Below are 22,468 nucleotides of genomic sequence, written 5' to 3'. Positions count from 1 at the left end.
GGATTTAAAAGCGTGCAACTACAATGTCTAGAATCTGATGAACAGGCTCCTGAGGTCTGAGGCTTGAGCGGGGGTCCTCACCAGCCGACCCACACTCCCCATCTGCTTGCTTATTCTGCTGCTGTGGCTCAAGAAGAGTCCCTTCTCCCACTAGGTGTCAGTCTCTAAAGGAAATTGGGATCCTTTTCTAAAAGATTTTTTTTGAGGGGTGTGTGTGGGGTCTCACTATGCAGCCTAGGCTGACCTTGAACTCAAAGATCTGCCTGCTTCTGCCTCCAAAGTGATGGGATTAAATGTGTGAGTCACCACATCCAGTTGAAAGATTTTTTTTTTAATTTTAATTTAATTGTATGTGTATGGGTGTTTTGCTTGCACATCACAAGTGTGTCTGATAATCACAGAGGCCAGAAGAGGGCATCAGATCCCCTGGGACTGGTGTTAGAGATTGTAAACCACCATGTGGGTGCTGGGAATTGAACCTGAGTTCTCTGGAATATTAGCCAATGCTCTTAACCACTGAGCCACCTCTCTCGAATCCTAACTTCTAAGAGCTCTTTTACCCCAGACTCTGGGCTTCTTGCTTGTCTATGGCTTCTCTGGACAGGCCCTGGGCTCAGAGAAGAGTGAGGAGTGGGCCCCACTTCCTGCACTGGCTTGGACTGACTGCCTGAGCTCTGGAGATCAGGGAGTGGCTTCTCACCTGCCGTAACCCTGGCTCCCTGTATAATATGGAAAGTCCTTGGTACTAGCCAGGTATTTGTTGAAGTTTTTCACCGTTCACCTGAGAAAAAGGGCCTCTTTTGACCCAGGCCTCACAGAAGAAAAACAGAAGAAAGAGCCATTAAAGTTTATTATATGAAAGAGAGAACATGGCTTCTGTACATGTATTTACAGGTCAGACTTATTTACAGCCAGATAGAGACCTAGAGGAAGGAAGAGGGGTGGGGAGCCTCCCATGGCTCAAAAACAGGGAACCTCTGTGGAAATGGGGGGCAGCGGAAGCCGGTGGGAGGAACAGAGGTTCCTGTCCTTCTGGAAGGGAGACTCAGTGCATGTGATGGGAGGCTGGAGTTTTCGGAGTCCATTCAGGACCCTGGAAGTGCAAGGGCGATCCTGGAGCTGAACCCAGAACATTCTTGGGCTGATCACAGTGTCCCTGTGGTGCTCTGGGGAAAGTCCTGAGCCCCTCTGCCCCCAATGCTGCCCGCAGCTGCAGAGAGGCAAGGTCTCCGGGGTCACAGCTCGCTGGAGCGGATGGCAGGTTCCAGCTTGTGAGAGAGGGCAGTGAGGACCTTGTCAAACTTCTCATAGCGCCGGGCCTGGCTGCTGTTGGCACCCTGGCTGCCCCAGAGGAGACGCATCTGGAACTCTGTACTGAACACTTCCAGGAGCTCCGGCCGGGCCTGGAACCCTGCAGGAGTAAGCGGGGGGAGCACATGGTCAGGGGTCTCCTCACATCCTTCTGGCCTCACTCTTAGGGATCTTTCCCTAGCCCTGCAGGGACCCAACCAAATACACTGGAGAACAGGGCCTGGCCATCAGCACCTAGTCTTTCTTCAGCTATTTGCAACTCATGATTTGTAAACGACTAGACAATAACTGACGTGTGTACATGTGCGGGTGGTGCTGGGGGTGGGACCTAGTATTTGTGTATTTTAAACACATACTCAACCTCTCAGCTACCTCAGCCCTTAAAAGGTAAAATATGGGTTGGGGATTTAGCTCAGTGGTAGAGCGCTTGCCTAGTAAGTGCAAGGTCCTGGGTTCGGTCCTCAGCTCCGACAAAAAAAAAAAAAAAAAAGTAAAATATTCCTGTAAATTTGAGGGAAGATCTCAGAAGATTCTTCTTGTGTTTTTCTGTAAGTTACTTTTTTTAAAGAAACATATTTTTAAAGTACATATAATTCTTTTCTTTCTGAAAAGAAAAAGATGAAAAAGATAAACTAGAATATTCACACCATGTATCTCTGGGCAAGTGGGTAATTTTCTAAATCTTTATTGTTATTGTTATTATTATTTGAGATAGTCTCCCTATATATTTGGAACTTGCTATGTAGACCAGGCTGGCCTTGAACTCAGAGAACTGCCTGCATTCCAGGCTGGCCTTGAATTCAGTATGAAGCTGGGGGTGATATTGAACTACTGATGCTCTGAGTGCTGGGATTGAACCCAGGGCTTTGCATGCCAGGTGTGTGCCCTCTGGGTTTTTTGTGGTCTGAATAATGCCCAAAGGAGGAAAAGAGACATTGTTTGAAGCTATTTTCTCTGCTCCTTTCCCAGAATTCTATGTTCCCCCAGCCAAGGCTCCCTGAAGACTAGGCAGGTCTGTCTTCATCATGGGCCTTGGCTGGGCACCTTGCAAACATCTGTGGAAAGACAGCTGCTTACTTCCTAGATAAGAGCACCGAGGCCCAAGGCAAAGGTGTCCAGTGTCTCTCAGCCCACCTCACTTGATGGCCTCACCAACAACTGCTTGTGGAATGCATGAGTGACGAGATAGAGTAGATTAGGGAGCCAGGAGTCATGACTGAGGTGTGGAAAATGTCAGTGGTTGGAGACAGGGAAAGCCAGGGAGGGCAGGATCCTTGGGACCCAGCAGCTACTCACCCTGCAGCTTGACCTCGGCGTTGGTGTGGTAAAGGCCTCCGTGGTGTGCCACAGTGCGGGCAGCCTCCAAGTGGGCTAGTACAATCTCCACACCATGCTCTGTGCTGCCCCAAGGTTCAGGACCCTCGGCGGGGGCAGAGTCACACTCCAATAGAGTAATGAATGGCAGCACGTGTGGAAACGTGGTGTTGCTCAGTGGAGGGCTTTCTGTGGAGAGCGGCAGCGTGCACTTAGACCCGAAGACCCTGCCACCCACTACAGCCCCAGAGATGCTTGAGGCCCCAGGAGGAGCATGGAGGTCACATGGGACAGTCCCTTCTTTCCCTGGTGACCCCACCCTGGATGCGGACAGGACATACCTGGCTACCCCATGGGGAAAAGTAAAGAAGTCAAGCTCTCACCCTCGCCACCCCATGAAAGACTTTAGCAGCCCAGAGAAGGTTGAAGCCTATGCAAACTCACACAGCAAGATGGACCGTAAAGTACCTTTGCCCTCATTGAGGCTTTTGAGGAAAGGCTTGAGCTTCTTCTCATACAGAATGGCGCCCTCCGTGTGTCGCTGCCGCAGGGTCACCCATGTCTGTTCGAGCCTCGAGATCTGGGAAGACCAGACTATTAGAGACTGGCTGAGGAAGGAGCCTCCAGCGGCAGCTGGCCACAGGCCACCCCACTGAATGAACACCCAGATGTTGGGATAATGATTATTTTTTCTGGCTGTCACTCATGAAATGGGTAACGGTGTTAAACTGTTTTTCATGTCATCCATGAAGCCATTGCAACACATTTTACAAATCCTAACTCTCAGCTTTGGGCTATGTAACATCCCCTGGTTACGCTCTGCCTCAGATGCCCATGCTGTAAGATAGGACAATACAGGACCTCCCTCGCGGGCTGATTGAGGGATCAGCACCAGTGGAGTGCTGTGTGGAAATGAGCATGCAGAAAGCTCATCAAATGATAGACATTGTATGTCCTGGTTGTTTTGAAGCAGGGTGTCATGTATTAAATTTCTGATACCCCTGCTTCTACCTCCCAAGTGCTGGGGTTACAAGCACTTGGTTTATGAGGTGCTGGCAATCAAATCCATGCTTGGCAAGCACTTGATTAACTGAGTTGTAATCTGGTCCCACTATTCTATTTGTTTTGTTTTGTTTTTGTTTTTGTTTTCCAGACAGGGTTTCTCTGTGTAGCTTTGTACCTTTCCTGGAGGTACCGTTGTACCTTTTCTGTAGCCCAGGCTGGCCTCAAACTCACAGAAATCCGCCTTCCTCTGCCTCCCGAGTGCTGGGTTTAAAGGTGTGGGCTACCACCACCTGGCTATATGCTCTATTTTTTTTAATGACTTTTTTATGTGCATGTGTGTGCCTTATTGTATTTTTGTGCATCATGTGCATGCAAGTGCCTGTGGAGACTAGAAGGGGGAGTCGGAGTTATAAGCAGTTGTGAGCTGTTTAACATGGGTACTGGGAATGGACCCTGCATCTTCTAGCAAGAACAGTATGCTCTCTCAAAGGCTGAGCCATCTCTACAGCCCACACTCCACCCCGCCCCACCAACACGCTGTATATCCTTTAACCTCACTGTTTCTAATTCATTTTACAGGTGGGGAAACAGAGGCCCAGAGAAGGGATCAGATCATGACACCTGGGAGGACTCGACTCTCCTGGTTGGTCTTTCACAGAGGGAGCCTAGAGACTCTGGAAGCTCTTGTATTTTCCATGCACAGTCTTTCCTACCGCCCCCACCCCACCCCGGGGAGAACGCGCCCCGGGGCTCCAGCAGACAGCCTAGTGGATGCCCCGCGGATCCCGCAGTACCTGGGCCATCTCCAGGGCGCCCATGACCGCGGCGAAGCTGAACATGTTGCCCATCGTCCCCCGCAGCTCAGCCGCCAGCTGGATAGTCTTATGCAGTAACGCTGCCCGCTCCTCCGCAGAGCCTGTGCAGCCCAGGATATCCACCGCCAGCATGATGGACATGGTATGGAACCTGTGAGAGAGGTCGGATCAGAGGGGGGACGTGACAAACGGCGGGGCTGGGCCCGAAAGCACAGAGTACGGATAAGGGGCGCAGTCAGAGTACAGGCAAGGCGAAGGGAGCCCAATTGGACAGTATAAGTTAGGGGCGGGATTGGGATGCCAGGAGGAGGGGCTTGTAATTGACGGGCGAAATCCAAACGGCAGAGTTTTAGAATGAACACAGTTGACAGCAATGGTGGGCGGGGCCAAGGTTGATGGACATGGGTATTCGAGAAAAGAAACCGATCGATAAGCTGCAGTCTTTAGGAAATGAAGCTGGCTTTGAGCCGAGTACCACGGGGCTGCGATTGGCTAATGGGATGGGGGAGTGGTCAGAAGCCCTGGGACAGCCCGTAAGGTAGCCGTGGGCTGGTGCACACCTTACCTTTCCAGCAGGTCTAGTCTCAGCTGCCGGCCGTGGGGGAGGGTGAGCAGCTCCATGCCCCAGCGGACTCCCATTAGGGTCTGCATCTCCTTGGTAACGCCCAGTATCCTAGCAACCTGCAAAGACGCCCAAAGGGCTGATTAATTTCCTGTCAGGGTTGGCCCAAGCCATCTGGGAGTCAGAGCTTCATCTTAGAGGGTCGCCTGACTACGAGGCCGGGGTGCAGGGCAGGGGGCGGGTTGAATCCCAGCTCCACTGAGAACATGGAGCAAGTGATTTCCCCCTTGCTGAGTGAGCCTCAGTTTCCTCATCTGTAAAATGGGGAATGGGAAAATGCCCAGAGGTATATACCATGTTAAATATTCACTTAAGATTAAGAGCCAGGGGGCTGGAGAGATGGCTCAGTGGTTAAGAGCACTGGCTGCTCTTCCAGAGGTCCTGAGTTCAATTCCCAGCAACCACATGGTGGCTCACAACCATCTGTAATAGGATCTGATGCCCTCTTCTGGCGTCAGGCATATATGTAGAGCACTCATACATAAAATATAATTAAATAAAATTTTTAAAAAGATTAAGAGCCAGGATGCCATTATCCTTGATTGCCAACCCAAGGCCCAGGGAGGGAATTGCCCAAGTTCATACACTTGGGCGGGCAACCCAGTTTCTCCCTCTTCCCGCCCACTTCTGTTCTTTTCTCACTTCCTGATTTCTCGGACCAGCATACACCCCAAACTACAGAGCGAGAAACTGAGGTACGGAAAGAACGGGGGCTCATAGCAGGGTCAAAACCTCACACCGCGGGACCTTGACAGTTTGCTTTGTTGTCCACTAGGGGGTGTGGGGGCGGGTCCAGGTTTCTCTCTTCCCTAAAGCAGCCACTGACTTTCTTCAGGCGGGAGCCAGGACATTCTCTATGTTCCCCCAAAACGTCAGTCCTCATTCCAAGCCAACATCTAGAGGCTGTAGGAATATCTTGGTTTTGGCTTTTTGAAAGAAGAAAATGGGCAGGGCTGGTGGCGCATGCCTTTAATTTCAGCGCTGGGAGGCAGAGGCAGGTGGATTTCTGTGAGTTCAAGGCCAGCCTGGCCTACAGAGTGAGATCCAGTCCAGCCACAGCTACACTGTGAGATTCTAACAAAACAATCTAAAAGAAAAAAATGGAGGCCCACGTGCCAGGTGATAGATAAACCCAGAGTCCCAGAACCAAGACGTCAGAAGCCGGGCCACTGGCTTCACTGTCCTTGGGGTATTTGAGAATCAGTTCCTCACCATCCTGACTCCTGACCCCAAAGTCAGAAGACAAAGGTACTGTTCCCTCCCAAGTGCATTCCTAACACCTACCAGGCAGTCAACCTTGGTGACATGCCGGGCCAGTGTCCTGGCATCGGCCTCTGACAGCAGCTCCTTGACCTTGCGCAGAAGCCCCACCTCCAGAGGCCGGTTCTCCTTGGGGATCAGCTGTGACTGGAAGGTAGCCAGGTTGAAAGAAGAGGTGGCCTCCACTACAGGGACCGTGAAGGTTTTGCCCCATTCCCCATCAGAGACCCCATTTTCGGACAGTTCCTTTTGCCTCTCTCCAGAGCTTCTGGTCTTCCGGGAGGCCTCTCCTGCTGCCCACTCTCGGCTGCCACGGACAGGAGGCTGGAGCTGACAGTAATGACCAGAGTCCGGGTCACTGTAGCTGTTGAGTGATGGTGATGGCGAGGCTTTGCAGAGGGTGTGAGAAGGGCTTGCATGGGGGCCCCTGTCTGACTCCCCAGGAGGCTTTGGAGCATTTCCGTGAGATAGCTGAGGTTCACTGGAGCGGCGGGCAACTGGCGAGGCAGACTGTGCTGTGGTAGAGGGGGTGGCGGGGGCAGCATGGACACGGGTTACTGCAGAGAGGAGGAAGAAGACTAGTTATCTCAGCTGCCCTTAAAAAGGGAGCTCCACCTTCTCTATTTCCCCAAAGAACAGTCTCCATCCTGTGTAAGAAGGTGGTGTCCCCACCTCCCAGCATGTAGGGGCAGACCTGTGATACTCAGCAGTTCCCTGAGCCAATGGGGCTTGCATGCCCCTGTCTGGAAGAGGCTGCAACATCAGAAAGCCACAAAGGTGGTCCAGGGAAGCTAAGCCTGCTGAAGTCTATTATGCCTGTGGAACTATCACCCAACACGTTAGCAATAATGACTTACTGGATGTGGGGTGTGTGCCCAGAGCTGGCAAAGTGCTGGAGACTCATTGTCAACAGTAAAGCCACCAACAAAAAGAGGTGAATGCCAGGCATGGTGGCACACGTCTATAACCACAGCACTGGGGAGGCAGGGCTGGAAGGACAGCCTTGAGTTGGACACCAGCCAGAGCTAATGAGTTCCAAACCAGCTTGAGGTACTTAGAGAGCTCCTGTCTCAAAGCGGGGGTGTCTAGATGGCTCAGTGAGCAAAGGCATTCGTCACCAGCTCTAAGAACCAGTTAGACCCCTGAGACCCGCACAGTGGAAAGAGAGACAGCACTCTGAGAAGTTGTCATTTGACCTCCACACACGTGCTGTGGTCCATTTGTGTCCCCCCACACCACACACACAAATAAGGACATAAATATAAAGGAATTTAAAAACAAAACAATAACTCAGGTGTGGTGGCCCACGCCTGCAATCCTGGCCTCACAAGGCAGAGACAACCAAGTCTCTATAAATTCAAGGCCAGCCTGGTCTACTTAGCAAGTTTCAGGCCAGCCAAGAACCTTTATTGTGAGACCTTTTCTCAAAAAACAAACAAAATGTCCCACTCTTTGGCAGTAAGGACTTTTATGGTCCCCAGTCTACAGCTGAGAAAAAGCTCAGAGAATGTAAGAGATTCCTGCAGTCACTCAGTTTGCAAGGAACAGGGCTAGGATTGAAGCTTAGAAATTGTCCCATCAAGCCGGGCAGAGATGGCACACACCTTTGCTCCTAGCACTCTTGAAGCAGAGGTGGACAGATCTCTGTGAGTGGAGGCCAGCCTGGTCTACAAAGCAAGTTCCAGAACATCCAGGATTATTACACAGAGAAACCCTGTCTTGAAACACCTCCCTCCCCTTTCCAAAAAAGAAAGAATTTGTCCTGTTACTTATTTCTAGTTAAAAAATAAATAAACATAAGGTGTGGTGGTGCACACCTTTAATTCCAGCATTCATGAGGCAGAAGCAGTCACAGTTCTATGAGTTGAGGCCAGCCTGGTCTGCATAGTGAGCCCCAGGCCAGCCAGGGCTATACAGTATCTCTGTCTAGAAACATATAAGTAAAAATATAACTGTTCTCACCCGGAGGTGCTGTTTTGAAAGCAAATGTATGCAACCACGAAGCCAGTGGCCTGAAGTTAAAGGGAGCCTCTGGGGCTCACAGTAACATTCTAGAAGCACAGAGCGCTTCCGCCAGGCCCCAGGCTCCCAGGAGACAGCCCCTGTCACAACTTTTTTTTTTTTTTTTTTTTTTTTTTTTTGGTTTTTCGAGACAGGGTTTCTCTGTGTAGCTTTGCGCCTTTCCTGGAACTCACTCTGTAGACCAGGTTGGCCTCAAACTCACAGAGATCCGCCTGCCTCTGCCTCCCGAGTGCTGGGATTAAAGGCGTGCGCCACCACAACCCGGCCTCTCACAACTCTTTGATCACTTTGGGGGTAAGACATTTTGTTGGACAGTTTGGGTTTTGTTTTGCTATGTTTTCAGAAATAAACTGGGGGCATATTTTTACTTTTCTTTGAATTTATAAGCACAGTATACCATGATTTCTGTTACGTTATATATCTTTTTTTTTTTTTTTTTTTTTTTTTTTTTTTTGGTTTTTCGAGACAGGGTTTCTCTGTGTAGCTTTGCGCCTTTTCCTGGAACTCACTTGGTAACCCAGGCTGGCCTCGAACTCACAGAGATCCGCCTGGCTCTGCCTCCCGAGTGCTGGGATTAAAGGCGTGCGCCACCACCGCCCGGCACGTTATATATCTTAAACTACTCCGAAGTGTAAAATGTTTGCTGAGTAGTTAGGTTTAGGTTTGTTAGACACCTTTAATCCCAGCACTCAGGAGGCAGAAGCAGGTGGAGCTCTGTGAGTTTGAAGCCAGCCTGGTCTACAGAGTGTGTTCCAGGACAGCCAGGGCTACACAGAGAAACCCTGTCTCAAACAACAAACAAACAGCAGCAGAGCACGTTAGCCTGGGTTAGCCTGATCTAAGCTAACACTAGGACCTAGGGATGCACTTGTTACCAGGTCCTTGCTAAGGCAGCTGCAGTGGGAACTTTGCCTGCTGGGGCCAAGCACTGTGGCATGAGTGCCCTGGCCCCAGGCTGCACCTCCACTGAGAACCCACTTTGTGCCCATTGCCTGGCACCCACGGGAACACTATCAATGGTTGCCGCATGAACAGTTGCTTATGTATCAACACCAGCAATTCTGCCACAGGCTTTTCTAGCACATTCCTGAGGGTACTGCTCCCAGCACAGAGGCAGAAACACAGGTAACAGACACTGCCCACCAAAGACAACCGGGCTTCAGCCCACACCCTCTGCAGCTTACCGGTGCTGTAGGCAGGGGAGCTGGGGCTCTCGGAGATAGGAGACAGGGGTGAGTGTAGATCTGGGATCTGATCCATGCTGAGGGCACAGTTTCTGATGGAGTCCCGAGGATGGGGTAGTGAGGTGCTGTAGAAAGGGATTCCATGAGCCCAGCGGTCAGAAATCAGGGGACGTGACCCACCGTAGGCCCCTACTCCCCACCCCCTGAACTTCAGAAGCAGAAAAAGTGATTGTCAAGTTCAGTCTCTCAATGGGCAGATGCAAAAGCTGGAGAAGAGAGAGCTAAGGTGAAAGAGATGATTCCCAGCCCTGGCCCCAGCTGGCCTTGACCACAGCTCACCCATAGCAGGTCCCAGCTCCCCGAGACAACCCCAGTGGGCCAGCTCCCACAGACCTGACCCACAGTCCTGCTTCCACTTGCTCACTCTCTAGTTACCTCCCCCGCCCCCTGCTTTCCCTCTCTATCCCTACCCAAAATTCTCTTCTAGGCTCAGCGACACGGAGACACAGCTCGGGGACACCTGGCTAAGCGGAGGCTTCTCAGCTCCTCTGTCTCTCCTGTCCCCAGAGGGATGACAGGAAGAGACACGCAGGCCGGAACCCAGCTTACCCTCATGGTCTCTGTAAATCAGACCATAGACCCCGCTGTCTGCCTAGACAGCCTCTCACTGGTGCCCTCAGCAAGTGCAGACCTGTGTTCCAGCCTCCCCTCCCCTGCACAGAGCCCCACATAGCTCAGCGAAGCCGGGCCTCTCCCTTGTTTCTCACTATCGACACCCCATTTAACAAACCAGGAGAGTGGGGACCTGACTGACCTGTTGGGGCAGCCATCACTGCGGGTGACCTTGTCAGAGGTGAGCCCATCCGTCATGGTAATGCTTCGTCTCTTCATGTGGCTGCCCTTGGAGCCTGAGGGGCTGACTGGGCTGGCGGCCTTGCTGCTGGCCTGGCTCAAGCCATAGCTGGCCTCGAGGTAGCGAAGTGGGAAGGTGCGGTTGACAGGGCAGTAGATGATGGCCCCGCTCTGTTCGGACACGGCCTTACGGCTGCCCACGTGGTAGCGCACGAGGGCAGGCACATGGTCGAAGCTCTCCTGCTCAAACAGGTACTGGATGTGGGTGTAGCTCTCACCCGCCTTCACCACCACCTTGTTAATCTTGAAGTGCAAGGCCTGGTTGTGCCAGCGACACGTGAGCACATAGTCCCCGAGGCTGGTGAGTGAGTCACGGATGAGGAAGTCACCATTGCGCTGCACCAGGGTCTCAGAGACCTACAGAAGGTACGGAGGAACTAAGTTTACCGGAATACCAGAACCGGGGTCAGGAGACATGGTGACGTTGAACTGGGGACACCAAGACAGCATCCAGAGCAGTTAGTAGACACCAGACATCTTAGAACCAGATTCCGAGGTGGCACTCAGTTGAGGCCATGGGTCAGGGACACAGAGGCTCAGGGAAGACAGGAAGTGGCACTTGGAATGCACACAGGGCACAAGGACTGGAAATGTTGGAATCACTGTGACTAGAGACCTAGGTCTCAGACCCAGCCACTCTTGGGGTTCTTGCCAAGCAAAGTGAGTTCCAGACACTCTCTCCTCTACCCACTCCAGACCCCAGGACACACCCCAGCTCTGGGTGTGTCTGCTCCCTTGAGATGCCCTCTCTGCCTAGAATACAGCTGATGAACCTGCGTGTCTCCCAAGGGCTCCACTCGGGACCCTTCCTGGTGACCGCCTGCATTTCTGCACAGCACTCTGTCCTTACACTTCTGTGAAAGACTTGATGCTCTGCACACATTCAGAGCCACCAGCCTCCAACGAAGCTGCCACCTTATTTATCCATCTCCACAAATTTGATCCCCTGTGCTAGGGCACAGGACCAGGTGACCCATCAGTCCAGGTCTGTGATTTACAAATTCCCCTAAGCCCAGATATTCAACATGTCCAAAACTGAGTGTCCCCAAAATGGATGTACTCAGCCAGGCAGTGGTGGTGCATGCCTGGATTACCAGTACTCAGGCAGAGGCAGGTGACTCTCTTGAGTTTGAGGCCAGTCTGGTCTACAAAGTGAGTTCCAGGACAGCCAGGGCTACACAGAGAAACCTGTCTCGAAAAACCAAAAGGTTGTTCTCTAACCAAACTCACATGAGGCTGACCTATAAGCCAGGAATAACAAACACAGTAAGAACAACACTCCTTGTGCTCACATTCACTGGTGCCGGACATCTTACCTTACCTGCATTCATTCACTTCGCCTTCGCGATAGTCCCTCCCTTTTGAGATAGAGTCTCACTATGTAGTGCACAACTACCTTCAAAGGGGATGTGCTCTCCATGGTACAGATGAGGACACCAGGGCCTCGCAGGCTGACAGGACTCTCTCAAGGTCACACAGTAAATGGTAAAGCTAAGCCTCATCCTCACCAGTGAACATGCCAGAGCCTCTCTGGTGACCGGAGCCCGGGCTGAGGTTGGGAAGGGTGTGGGTGGAAGGGTCCAGGGCTGAGATCCCTGCCTGGGGCCTGCTCACCTCCCGAGGGATGCGTCCGTGGTACCAGGCATGGCTGCGGAGGTCTGTGCTGTTGAGTTTCAGCTCTTCTTCCAGCTCCTTGTGCAGTTTCTCTGGTGAGGAGTCCAGAATGTACTTCTCCTTGGAGAACTGCATGGGGATAGTGAGGTTGGCACCTCTTTCCCTCCCAGCTCATCCTGCCCCAGGTCATCTTTAATCATCCTGGGATTGATGAGAACACTAAAACACTAAAACGCTTGCGTGGCTCCTCACCCGTGGGTCCCTATCCCAGCTAGAGTAAAATCTCAACTTATTCTACCAGAAGCACCTGTACAAGGGCTGGGTGCAGCGACACACAAGTCAGGCCCTGTTCTCCAGTAAGTCCCCGAGCTAAGAGGTGAGCCAAAGGGGCCGGAGGAGGTGGCTGCCATCAGCACCAGGGTGCTGGACAGCGCCAAAGAGCCCTTGCTCTCTCCTGGCCAGGGGATTGAGTCTGTGAGAAGTGAGGGACTAGACAAGGGACTTTCTGAAGGAGACCAGTATGAAACCCTCTAGAACAGCAGGGCCATCCTGAAGAGAGGCCGCCTACAAGTCAGTCTGAGAGGCAGCAAGTGTCTGGACCAACTGGCTGAACAGATGAGGCTACATCCGGGAACGTGCGTGGTGGGGTAGAAGGGCTGACAGCAGCCATGACATGGGCAGGGACCCTCACAGACATCCTCACTGCCCATTACAGTCCTCCAGGCCCCTCTTCTTGCAGTCTCAAGTGATCCTGCCAGATTGGAAAGTGTCGCCCTGTGGGGCATCTAAGGTCACTCCCTGAAGTAGAGCCCAGGGCTCTACCTTCCCAGCTACCTATGGTGGGCAGCCCTGGTTTTAGAGGTTACCCAACCCCAGGGACCTTATCGCCAGGAGAGTCCCATGGCCAGGCACACCCCATGGTAGAGGCAAGCTCACCCTGAGCAGTCTAGGCCTTAACTCTTTCCTCAGTAAAATGAGGGGGACTCCAGGATCTGCCTCACCTCACGGCTACTCTTGTCACTGTACGGCTTTACCAGTCCCTAAAGATGGCTGCTCCAGGACACGCATTCTAGAACTAGTCAGAAGTGTACAGACAGGTAAGGCCAGGATATGGAGTCTCTCCTAGCTACTTCTAGTGTGTGGCAAGCCACTCCTCAGACATTTCCAGACCTAAGACCCACACTCCACACAGACGTCATCCTTATCTCCACTGTTTCCCAACAACCATGATTCCAGCTCCAGTAACAGCTAGACTCTCCAACTTCAGTCATTCAACATGGACCAGCCTCAACCTGGGTACTATGCTGGGGCTGGAGCCCAAGGTGACCAGGATAGTCCACTGCCCTAGAGGAGCCATGCAGACTCCCACACTCAATTCCAGGTGTCTACATCTTCAGAGATGCAGTGTCCAGAGACTGGTAGAAGCCAGTTGTGCAGGGAAGGGCTGAGGCAAAGGTGGGGGGTGGGCTGTGGGCAGATTTGGGTCTCTGATGGTGGGGCAAGTTGGACAGATCTGTGGCACTGCCTGGGGAGCTGGGAAGCCACCCAGAAGCCTCAGGACAGTGCAGTGTGGCGTCAGGCTCACTCCCCTGCCTGTAGAGAGTGCCTGAGCACCTCAGTCAGTGGCGGAGGAGCAGGAGCACTGACGCAGCAACAAGGAAGGGATGTTAGGTGGCCGATGGTTGAGTGTAAGGGAAGAAGGCTGGGGGCCAGACAGGATGGATGCCAGTGGAAATCCCGAGAGGAGGATGGCTCGTTCTTTGAAAGGCAGCTAGAGCAGAAACAGGAGCATGCGGCAGTGGGTCTGAGGCTCTGAGATGCCTTCCGAGTTCTGGAGACAGAGGGAGTCATCTGGTCGCACAGGGGAAAGGCAGGGACTGTGGCTGGACTTGCTGCAAGGCCTCTGCCCTCAGCACAGTAGAAAGCAATGCCCTACCAGGGCAGAGAGGGCTTGGCAACACGGAGATTTGGGCCTTCTCAGACTCCCACACTTCCCCAAGAGGTCCTCTTATTCCTTAGGGTCATTAGCCTCCTCCCTTTTATTCTGAAGCGCTCACACCAGCCCAGGCCTCCTCCCACCCCACCCCTTCGAACCTCACAGGATTCTGGGAAAGAAAGGTGAGAGGCACAGGGAAATGGATCCTGTACCCAGCCTTACACATACACACACACACACCACTCTCTGCTCTTAACACAGCACACACTGGAACTCCTCTCCCAATTCTGGAGCAAAGTAGGGGCAGACTGTCCCAAAGAACGTGGACACAACACTGTGTGACCTTGGGCAAGTCACTTCCCCTGGCTGGGCCTGAGTGGCTTCATCTGTAAAAGGGTTCTGGAGACTGGCACCTCATTTTCAGCCCTAATCAAAAGTCAGAGTTGAGGTTGAAGGGACCAACCTCCCATATACCCGGGGGTAGGAAGCCCTAGGACCCCTGTGACCTCCTCCTCACCCTGGGCCTCAGGGTCCTCAGCTGCCAAGAGTTTGGGGGGGGGGGGGGCGGGTAGGTGCAAATGCAGCATCCCTGAGCTCCGAGCACTGCGATTGGCCAGAGATGATCTCACCGCCTCCCGGCCTGCGCACGCCTGATTGGCCCGTGCGGGGATGCTGCGCTCCGCTGCTGGCGGGGCCGTCATTCAGGCGGGCTTGGAGCAAGTGTGTGTGTGAGGTTGGGGGAGCTCAGAGGTGAGGCGCCCCGCGTCTCCCAGGAAGCCCGAGAGGCAGGAGTGTAGAGAACCTCTGTCAGGGTCTCAGCCTCTTCCCACCAGCCAGTGCCCAGCACTACTCCCCAGCTCCCTTAGGTATCCCAACCCCTGGCACAGCTACCCAAGAGGATGCTCCGCAGAGAGGCGGGGTCCAGGTCCTCCCCTCCACCCCCTTCCGTTTAACCCTCGCACCGCCGCTGCGAGCCCCTGCACTGCTGGGCCAGCTGAGCTGGGAGACCTGCACCCCCAACACCCTGAATCCACCCAGATGGCAGGAGGGTGGTGACACTGTGGTCTCCGCCGCGTGCCCTGTAGCATACTGCCCCTAACTCAGCTTCTAGACACCAGCTCTGCGTCCCTGGTACAATGGGGACTCAGGTGGCCCGGGGTCAGCAGCAGGGACCCCATAGCGTACTGGAGGAAGCCCACCTCCCAGCCCGAGTCCCAGCTCCAACTCGCTTCCACGTCTCCTGCAGTCCAGAGTCGAAGGAATGACCGACCCCCTGGACCCGCGCCCCGCGGAGCGCCCTGGGTACCCCGAGGTGAGCTTGGAGCGACCCCGCCCCCTCCCTTCGCCCATGGCCGGACCCGCACAACCCTGCGGGGATGCTCTCGGACTGCAGTCCCCATCACAGCGGCCGGGCGCAGTGACCCGGGTCCCCGCGCCGCCTCCTCACCTGCACCTGCACCAGTGAGCCCCGGTAGAAGCAGCAGGCTGCCGCGGACAGCGCACTCCACAGGCTGCAGCGCTCCGTCATGGTGCGGCCGGGAGACCCAGGTCCCCCGAGCGTGCCGGGGGTGGAGGCCGAAGGGGCAGGGGCGCGGGGACCGACCGGGCTGGGCACCGGCTGCGCGTGCCTCTCAGCGGCGCGATTACCTCATCGCCTGGTCGGGGGAGGAGCGGGGAGGCGGGGCGGGGAGACCCCACCCTCCAGCCAGCTGAGTAGGGAGGGGAGCGAGGAGAGGGAGGGGAGGGCACCATTGTTCCTCCCTCCAACACCACCCCATTCCCTTATGCGGGTTCCCCAGGACCTGCCAAGAGGGATGCTACCCAGGGCAGCAGCGTGGAGTGGGGACCCCGAGGTGGGCGATGAGGTTCCTGCTTTTCGCCACTCTCGTACCCCTCCGGGTCTTGCAGACCCAGAGCCAGCAGGGACTCTGAATTCAATTCGATCTAAAGCTACAAAAATCCCCATGTTTAAGCCAATCCTTTGTGGCTTCGGGTTTCTCATCTCTGGTTGAGAATATAGCAGGGTTAGACCAGCTGACTCTGGCAGTGCTACAGTCCGGAGGCTGAGTGCCAAGCGCAGCTCACCCACCTGCCTCTCTAACTCCCAGGCTTCCCACCCTGGGGCCCTTCTCTTTGAACCCGGACTGGCTTGTGTGGAGGTGTCTGGAATACAAGGTGAAGACCTGTGCAGAACTTTGAGTGTCACCAGGCTCGATCACAAAAGTTGCCTGGTGAAGATAATGAGCCGGTAAAGACGTCCTATTTCTTAGCTAGGTATCACAAAGCCTGGGTTGGGGTAAGAGCTCGCCTACAGTGTGTGCCTAGCAAGGGTTAGGCGTCCACTGTCAGCACATAAGGAATCACACCGTCAAAATCTGGACTCGAAGGCTGTGGATGTGTTTCAGCTGGTAGAACACTTGCTTGCCCAGCATGCAATCACCAGCACTACACCAACTGGGTGTGGTGGCACACACCTGTAATCTCAACACTCAGAGGGTAGAAGCAGGAATATCACAAGTTCAAGATCATCTTTGGCTACATGTTAAACTCAAGGCCAGTCTGGGCTACATGAGACCTATTCTAATAATAATAATAATAACCCAAAAAAACTAGATATGGCATCCAAACCTGTCTGTGACCTTAAGCAGGTGAGTCCACCTCTCTGGGCCCCAGATAACTATTTCCTATAGATATACCTGGAGCTCCGCATGGAGCTTGAAACTTTATAGGCTTGGTATTTTTTTTGAAAGATTTATTTATTTATTTATTTATTTATTTATTTATTTAAATTTTTTTTTTTTTTTTTTGGTTTTTCGAGACAGGGTTTCTCTGTGTAGCTTTGCTCCTTTCCTGGAACTCACTTGGTAGCCCAGGCTGGCCTCGAACTCACAGAGATCCGCCTGCCTCTGCCTCCCGAGTGCTGGGATTAAAGGCGTGCGCCACCACCGCCCGGCAAGATTTATTTATTATGTATCTGTATGTACACCATTATGTCAGAAGAGGACATCACATCCCACTATAGATGGTTGTGAGACTCCATGTGGTTACTGGGAATTGAACTCAGGACCTCTGGAAGAACAGGCAGTGCTCCTAACTGCTGAGCCATCTGTCCAGCCCCCTGGGCTTGGTATTTTGAAATCCTGAGTGTCATTGTTTGGGGATTGTGGAGTTTTAGATACTCTTCAGTGTTGAACACTTCAGGGCAGAAATGGAGTTTGGAAACTACTGATTCCAACCCTCACCAGCAGAGACTTTAAAAACAAAGCTAAGCTTGCTTTGAGTACTTCCCAGCAGTCCCAGCGAGCAGGTGGTGCTCCTCGTAGGGTTTTTTAAAGTCTTTTCCTTTTTGTAATGGAGATGGAACCCAGGGTCTCAAGCAAGGTAGGATGTACCCCAGCTCCACCCTCAACCCTGAGATCTACATTTTAATTCCAGAAAGAGACAAAAGAGTCCCCAAACTTCATAAAGTTCTCACTGCCTTGCCCAACGTAGCTGATCTGTGACATTCAAGTCCCACTCTGGCTCTGCTCCCCCATGTAACCCCTCCCCTGTGTTACAGCAGCTCAGTGACTTGATGTCCCTGAAATTTGGGGCCAGGCCAGCCTGCCCTGGTCCAGACTCAAGCATTCCCTTGTGGGCACTGTCTCATTGAGCCCCCCAAAGTCCCCTGTTTCACATGAGCAAATGCTAAGTCCCAGAGAAGCAAGTCACTGCCAAACTTGAGACCAAAATCTAGACTGGGGAGATATAGCTTTGTGAGCAGGTGCTGACCTTGCCTGCAGGAAGCCTTGGGTTTGATGCTCAGCACCATATAAACCAAGCACGGTGGTGAATGGCTGAAATGCTAGTACTCTGGAAGTCGAGGTGAGAGGGTAAGAAGTAGTCCCAGGTCATCTTTGGCTATATAGTAAGATTGAGGCTACCCTCGGCTACATGAGACCCTGTCATGTGTACACACACACACACACACACACACACACACACACACACACAAGCTGTTGGCACATATCTTTAATCCCAGCACTGGAGAGGTAGAAGCTGGTGTTTGAGACCAACTTTTTCTATATAGTGAATTCCAGAGCTACATTATAAGACTGTCTGAAAATAAATAAACCAGCCGGGCGGCGGTGGCTCACGCCTTTAATCCCAGCACTCGGGAGGCAGAGGCAGGAGGATCTCTGTGAGTTGGAGGCCAGCCTGGTCTGCAGAGAAAGTTCCAGGACAGCCAGGGCTACAGACAGAAAAACTCTGTTTCAAAAAACCAAATAAATAAATAAATGATAATAATAATAATAAATCATAAGTCTGGATTATAAAATGTGCCCAAACCCTGAGTAACTCTTCTCTGGTTCCTGCCTTGTCTGAGAGCCCAGGTCTGGCATGTTTCCTTCCCGCTGCAGTATCTGCTGCTCTTCCAAGGCCTGGCTCGGAGGGAGCCTCTGACGGTGGAAGGGCCAAGGACATGGTCTTGAGTCTGAGCATCAAGCTTGGGGCACAGTGCCAGCTCTGCCCCTACAGAATCCCCTGTGAGTGTGAGAAAGTTGTGTGTTTCTAATCTGCAAATGGAAAACCCAAAAACAACAACCAAGAGTCAGGACGGCACAGTGGGTAAAGGCCCTGCTGCCAAGGCTGGCCACCCGAGTCCCAGCCCAGAACCCACGTGGTGGAAGGAGAGAACTGACTCCCACAATTTCTCCTCTGACTCCGATGTGCACACTAAATAAATAAATAAATAAACAGACAAATATAAATAAATATTTTTTAAGTTTACAAAAGAGCAAACCGGCCCCTGCCGGCACTCAGCAGCCAGCATGCTTTTGCAGAAAATCAGCTTTCAAAATGTTTCTTAGCCTTTGTTATTATTATGGTTACTTCAAAACCGATGTTTTCCTGGGTCTTCCGCTATAGTCCACGTGGCCTGGAAATACCTGCAGTCCTCCTACCTCAACCTCCCAAGTTGTAGACGCGCAATCACGTGTCATTGTGCTCAGCAAACACCACCACCACCCTATATTGTGTGGCTGGCTCACTCTGTAAAGTGTTTGGCACACAAGCATGGGTACAATGAGTTCAATCTCCAGCAGCCATATTTAAGCAAAACAAAAACAAAACAACAACAAAAAATAGGTGTGATGTCGCTGGTGCGTAACCTCAGCATTGGGAGTGAACACAGAAAGATCCTGGGGGCTCATGGGCCTGCCAGCGTAACCTGATCAGCAAGCCCCCAGGTCACAGGAGCCCCACAGTGGACAGGAACAACTATGAGGTCTACTGCGTGCACGTGCATGCACACACACACACACACACACACACGTATGCACGCACGCACACGCACTCACACACACAAACTACACTGTAAACACTCTCAGTGCCTAGAACAAGTTAGGCATTTTGCTTGTTTGTTTTACCCAAGCTGGCCTCAAAACTCATTATGTAGCTAAGGATGACCTTGAAGTTAACCTTCTGCCCCTTGAGTGCTGGGATTATAGGCATGCATGACCATTCAATGTATGTGGTGCTGGGGATTGACCCCCCAAGGCCTTCTGCAGACTGGGCAAGCACTCTATCAACTGAGCCATAGTCCCAGCCACCAAATTAGGCTCTTGATGTCTGCGAATTGTGCCCCGTCTATGCTGAAGAGCTGAGTCACCCCTCCTGCTGCCCCCTCCCAGCACCAGTACTCAGTAGATGCCCCGAGGCTGGGTGGGATCTCACTGTGGTGGCCACTGCATGGGGACACCCTTGGGATACTGTCCAGCTAGTGGGTTTGGGGCCAGCGGAGTGACGGGAAGCATGGGAAATAGCTGGACAGAATGACCCCTGTCCCCGGAGGCTGCCCACCCTCTGACCAGGAGGAAGTTTGGTTCATAACAGGCACCGAGCACTCTGTCACACCAGGGCCACCCCCAGCCTGCCTCTCCTACCTTCACATAGTCCCCAGCAGCCTCCGGTTCTCCAGCGGCCCTGGAAGAAGGGAAAGAGGTAAATATTCTCAGTGCTTCTCAGATCTCCTGTGTGTCCGCCTGCCTGCCTGCCTGCCTGCCTGCCGGCCGGCCTGGGACCTGGCCCTGGCCTTGGGAGTCCAGAATGTTATCCCTAGGGCAGGAGGATGGACTGTGTGGCTGCTCCACCCCTGCCAGCTGTGCAACCCTGAGGAGGTTCCTTCACCTCTCTGATCCTAGGTTTCCTCTCCATAGATCAGAACAAAGATAGCCACTGCCTAATGGAGGTGTCTGGAGGACTGAGGCTAAGTGTTCACCCAGCTCATGATGCTTCCTCTCCCTGCCTCCCCAACCCGATCCCTATTCCTGACTGAGGCTCAGCCCCTCTCCTCTGGCCCTTTGGTCCACGTTGCCAGTGTATTAGCTAGCCACTGCTGGTTACAGCCTGCACACACCTATTCTCTCTGCCTTCAGGGCAGCACGGATGAAGCCTACAGAGGCCAGAGGACGGTGGTGGCTGTTTTTCCAGGATGCTGAGCAAACAGCCTTCCCCCTTCCCCTTTGTGAGTCAGTTCCCCCAGCCAGGGCCGTGTCTGTGTGTGTGTGTGTGTGTGTGTGTGTGTGTGTGTGTTTTGCATTCGTTTTGAGACGGGGTCTCACATAGCCCAGACTGGACTCAAATGTACTAGGCAGGTGAAACTGACTTTGAACTTCTGATCCTCCTGCCTCCACCTGAATCCTGGGATTCTAGAGGCACATCACCACACTCAGCCCAGTCGTGGACTAAAGAACTTAAACCATCGTCTAATGCAGCCCCATTTCTCACCAGGGCCCTCCTGTTCCCTTCGGTCCTCTCCACAGCTGAGGCATCTCCAATTTGCCGCCTACCAGCAGCTGCTGCCCCTCCACTCTCTTCCCTTCTCCGGGTACCAGCTCCCTCCTTCCCGCTGCGACAGCCAGAGCCTCAGGTCCACTCTCTGTTTTGTTTTTGTTGTTGTTGTTGTTTTGTTTGTTTGTTTTTTGTTTTACTGAGACAGGGTTTCTCTGTGTAGCTTTGCGCCTTTCCTGAAACTCTCTTTGTAGACCAGGCTGGCCTCGAACTCACAGAGATCCACCTGCCTCTGCCTCCCGAGTGCTGGGATTAAAGGTGTGCACCACCACCGCCTGGCCCTCAGGTCCACTTTCTACCCTTGGCTTACCAGCAGGCTATCCCCCATTCAACAAGCCTTGATCCATGCCACAGGCCACATCCTGCCCAGTAGGAAATCCTCCCTTCAGAGCAGAGTATGACCAAGTCTCTCCCTGCAGCCAGCCCCCACTTCCACCCCACCCCGTCTCCTCCATGGGCTTTCTTGCTGGTTCGTGTCCACTCACCCATACTGTCAGCTTCAGTTCTGATATCAGACATCAACTAAGCATACAGCCAAAGCAGGGCCGCAATCTCCAGCAGTTCCCCTCACCCACCAAGGCTCACTCTGCTGCTCAGTCTGGCCTGACTAGACTCAAGCAATCCCCCTGCCGCAGACTCTGGAGTAACTGAAATTGTAAGTGCACAACTGCAGACCTGTCTAAGATTCTTTCCCTTTTCCAGTGCTGGGAGGAGAGCCCTGGCCTTGCACACCTAGGCAAGCACTCTACAGCTGAGCTGTGTCCTCAGCCGCGTCTGCTAAAGAATAAAACACATACTTCCCCACACACACACACACACACAACATTGCAGCTTATCATCCAAATCAGAGCTCCTGGAGAATGGGCGCTGTTACTGATAGAAAATGGGCGTGACTGGTCCGGAGGCCTCAACCTCTACGGCTCTGTGTGCTGGTGGTGCCTGACAGCACACCTCACCAACACAACCATCCTGCCCCTCATTCTGCACCAGCTGCGTTGGCCTTGCCAACTGGTTCCTGCCACGGGGCCTTTGCGCTTACTTGGGAGAAACTGCTTGGAACTCTCTTTTCCCAGGTTTTCACAGGGCTTTTTCCTCCCCCTCCTTCTTCAGGGCTCAGTTTAAAGGCACCTCCTCAGAGAAGCCTTCCCGGGACACCCTACCTACAACAGGCCTTGTCCTCACTCGCTGCTTCCACCGGCCTCCGTTCCTCTAGTCTCACAGACCCCCACCTGCAACAGCCATTTCAAATTTATTTCTCAACTGAAAATTAACGAAGACTGTGAGGGTGTGGACTGTCATTCACCAGTGAACCCCAGTCCCCAGTGTGGCCACAGCTTAATGGAGAACACAAACAGTAAGCAGCCCCTGCCAGCGGCCATCACGCTCCATCACTCTCTTAGACTCAACACTGAGCTTAAGATTCAAAACAAAAGATGAGCTGAAAGAAAAACAGAAGGAAGGAAAGAGGGAAGGAAAGAATGACCCCAGTTCCTGAGGCCAGGGGTCCCACTGCTGCCCCCGTTCTGACATTCTGAAGTCGATCAGACTTTCCTCCTCCAAAGCCCTCCCTGGCCTCTAACTGTCTTTTAAGCTGCGGTCCGCAATGGCACAGGCTTCCAGGGCCTTTTGGATGCTCCCTGGC

At 53.0% G+C, this 22,468-nt stretch overlaps 1 protein-coding gene across 1 annotated transcript in view; it reads right to left on the bottom strand.

The window, feature by feature from the left end:
- Positions 1-832: 832 nt before the first annotated feature.
- Positions 833-22,468, bottom strand: part of Sh2d3c (SH2 domain containing 3C) — a 35,736-nt gene continuing 14,100 nt past the window's right edge. Inside the window, exons 3-12 of the mRNA XM_059260078.1 lie at positions 19,920-19,959; positions 12,060-12,188; positions 10,348-10,802; positions 9,534-9,658; positions 6,352-6,884; positions 5,011-5,126; positions 4,425-4,596; positions 3,094-3,205; positions 2,608-2,814; positions 833-1,411 (exon numbers count right to left, since the gene is read on the bottom strand). Coding sequence (XP_059116061.1) covers positions 1,236-1,411; positions 2,608-2,814; positions 3,094-3,205; positions 4,425-4,596; positions 5,011-5,126; positions 6,352-6,884; positions 9,534-9,658; positions 10,348-10,802; positions 12,060-12,188; positions 19,920-19,959 — 2,065 coding nt within the window. The 3' untranslated portion in view covers positions 833-1,235. The remainder of the gene's footprint in view (positions 1,412-2,607; positions 2,815-3,093; positions 3,206-4,424; positions 4,597-5,010; positions 5,127-6,351; positions 6,885-9,533; positions 9,659-10,347; positions 10,803-12,059; positions 12,189-19,919; positions 19,960-22,468) is intronic.

The sequence above is a fragment of the Peromyscus eremicus genome, chromosome 4, assembly GCF_949786415.1.
Source record: "Peromyscus eremicus chromosome 4, PerEre_H2_v1, whole genome shotgun sequence".
Lineage (NCBI taxonomy): Eukaryota > Metazoa > Chordata > Mammalia > Rodentia > Cricetidae > Peromyscus > Peromyscus eremicus.
Note: the sequence above shows the minus strand (reverse complement) of the source record. Positions and strands in the feature narration are given on the sequence as shown.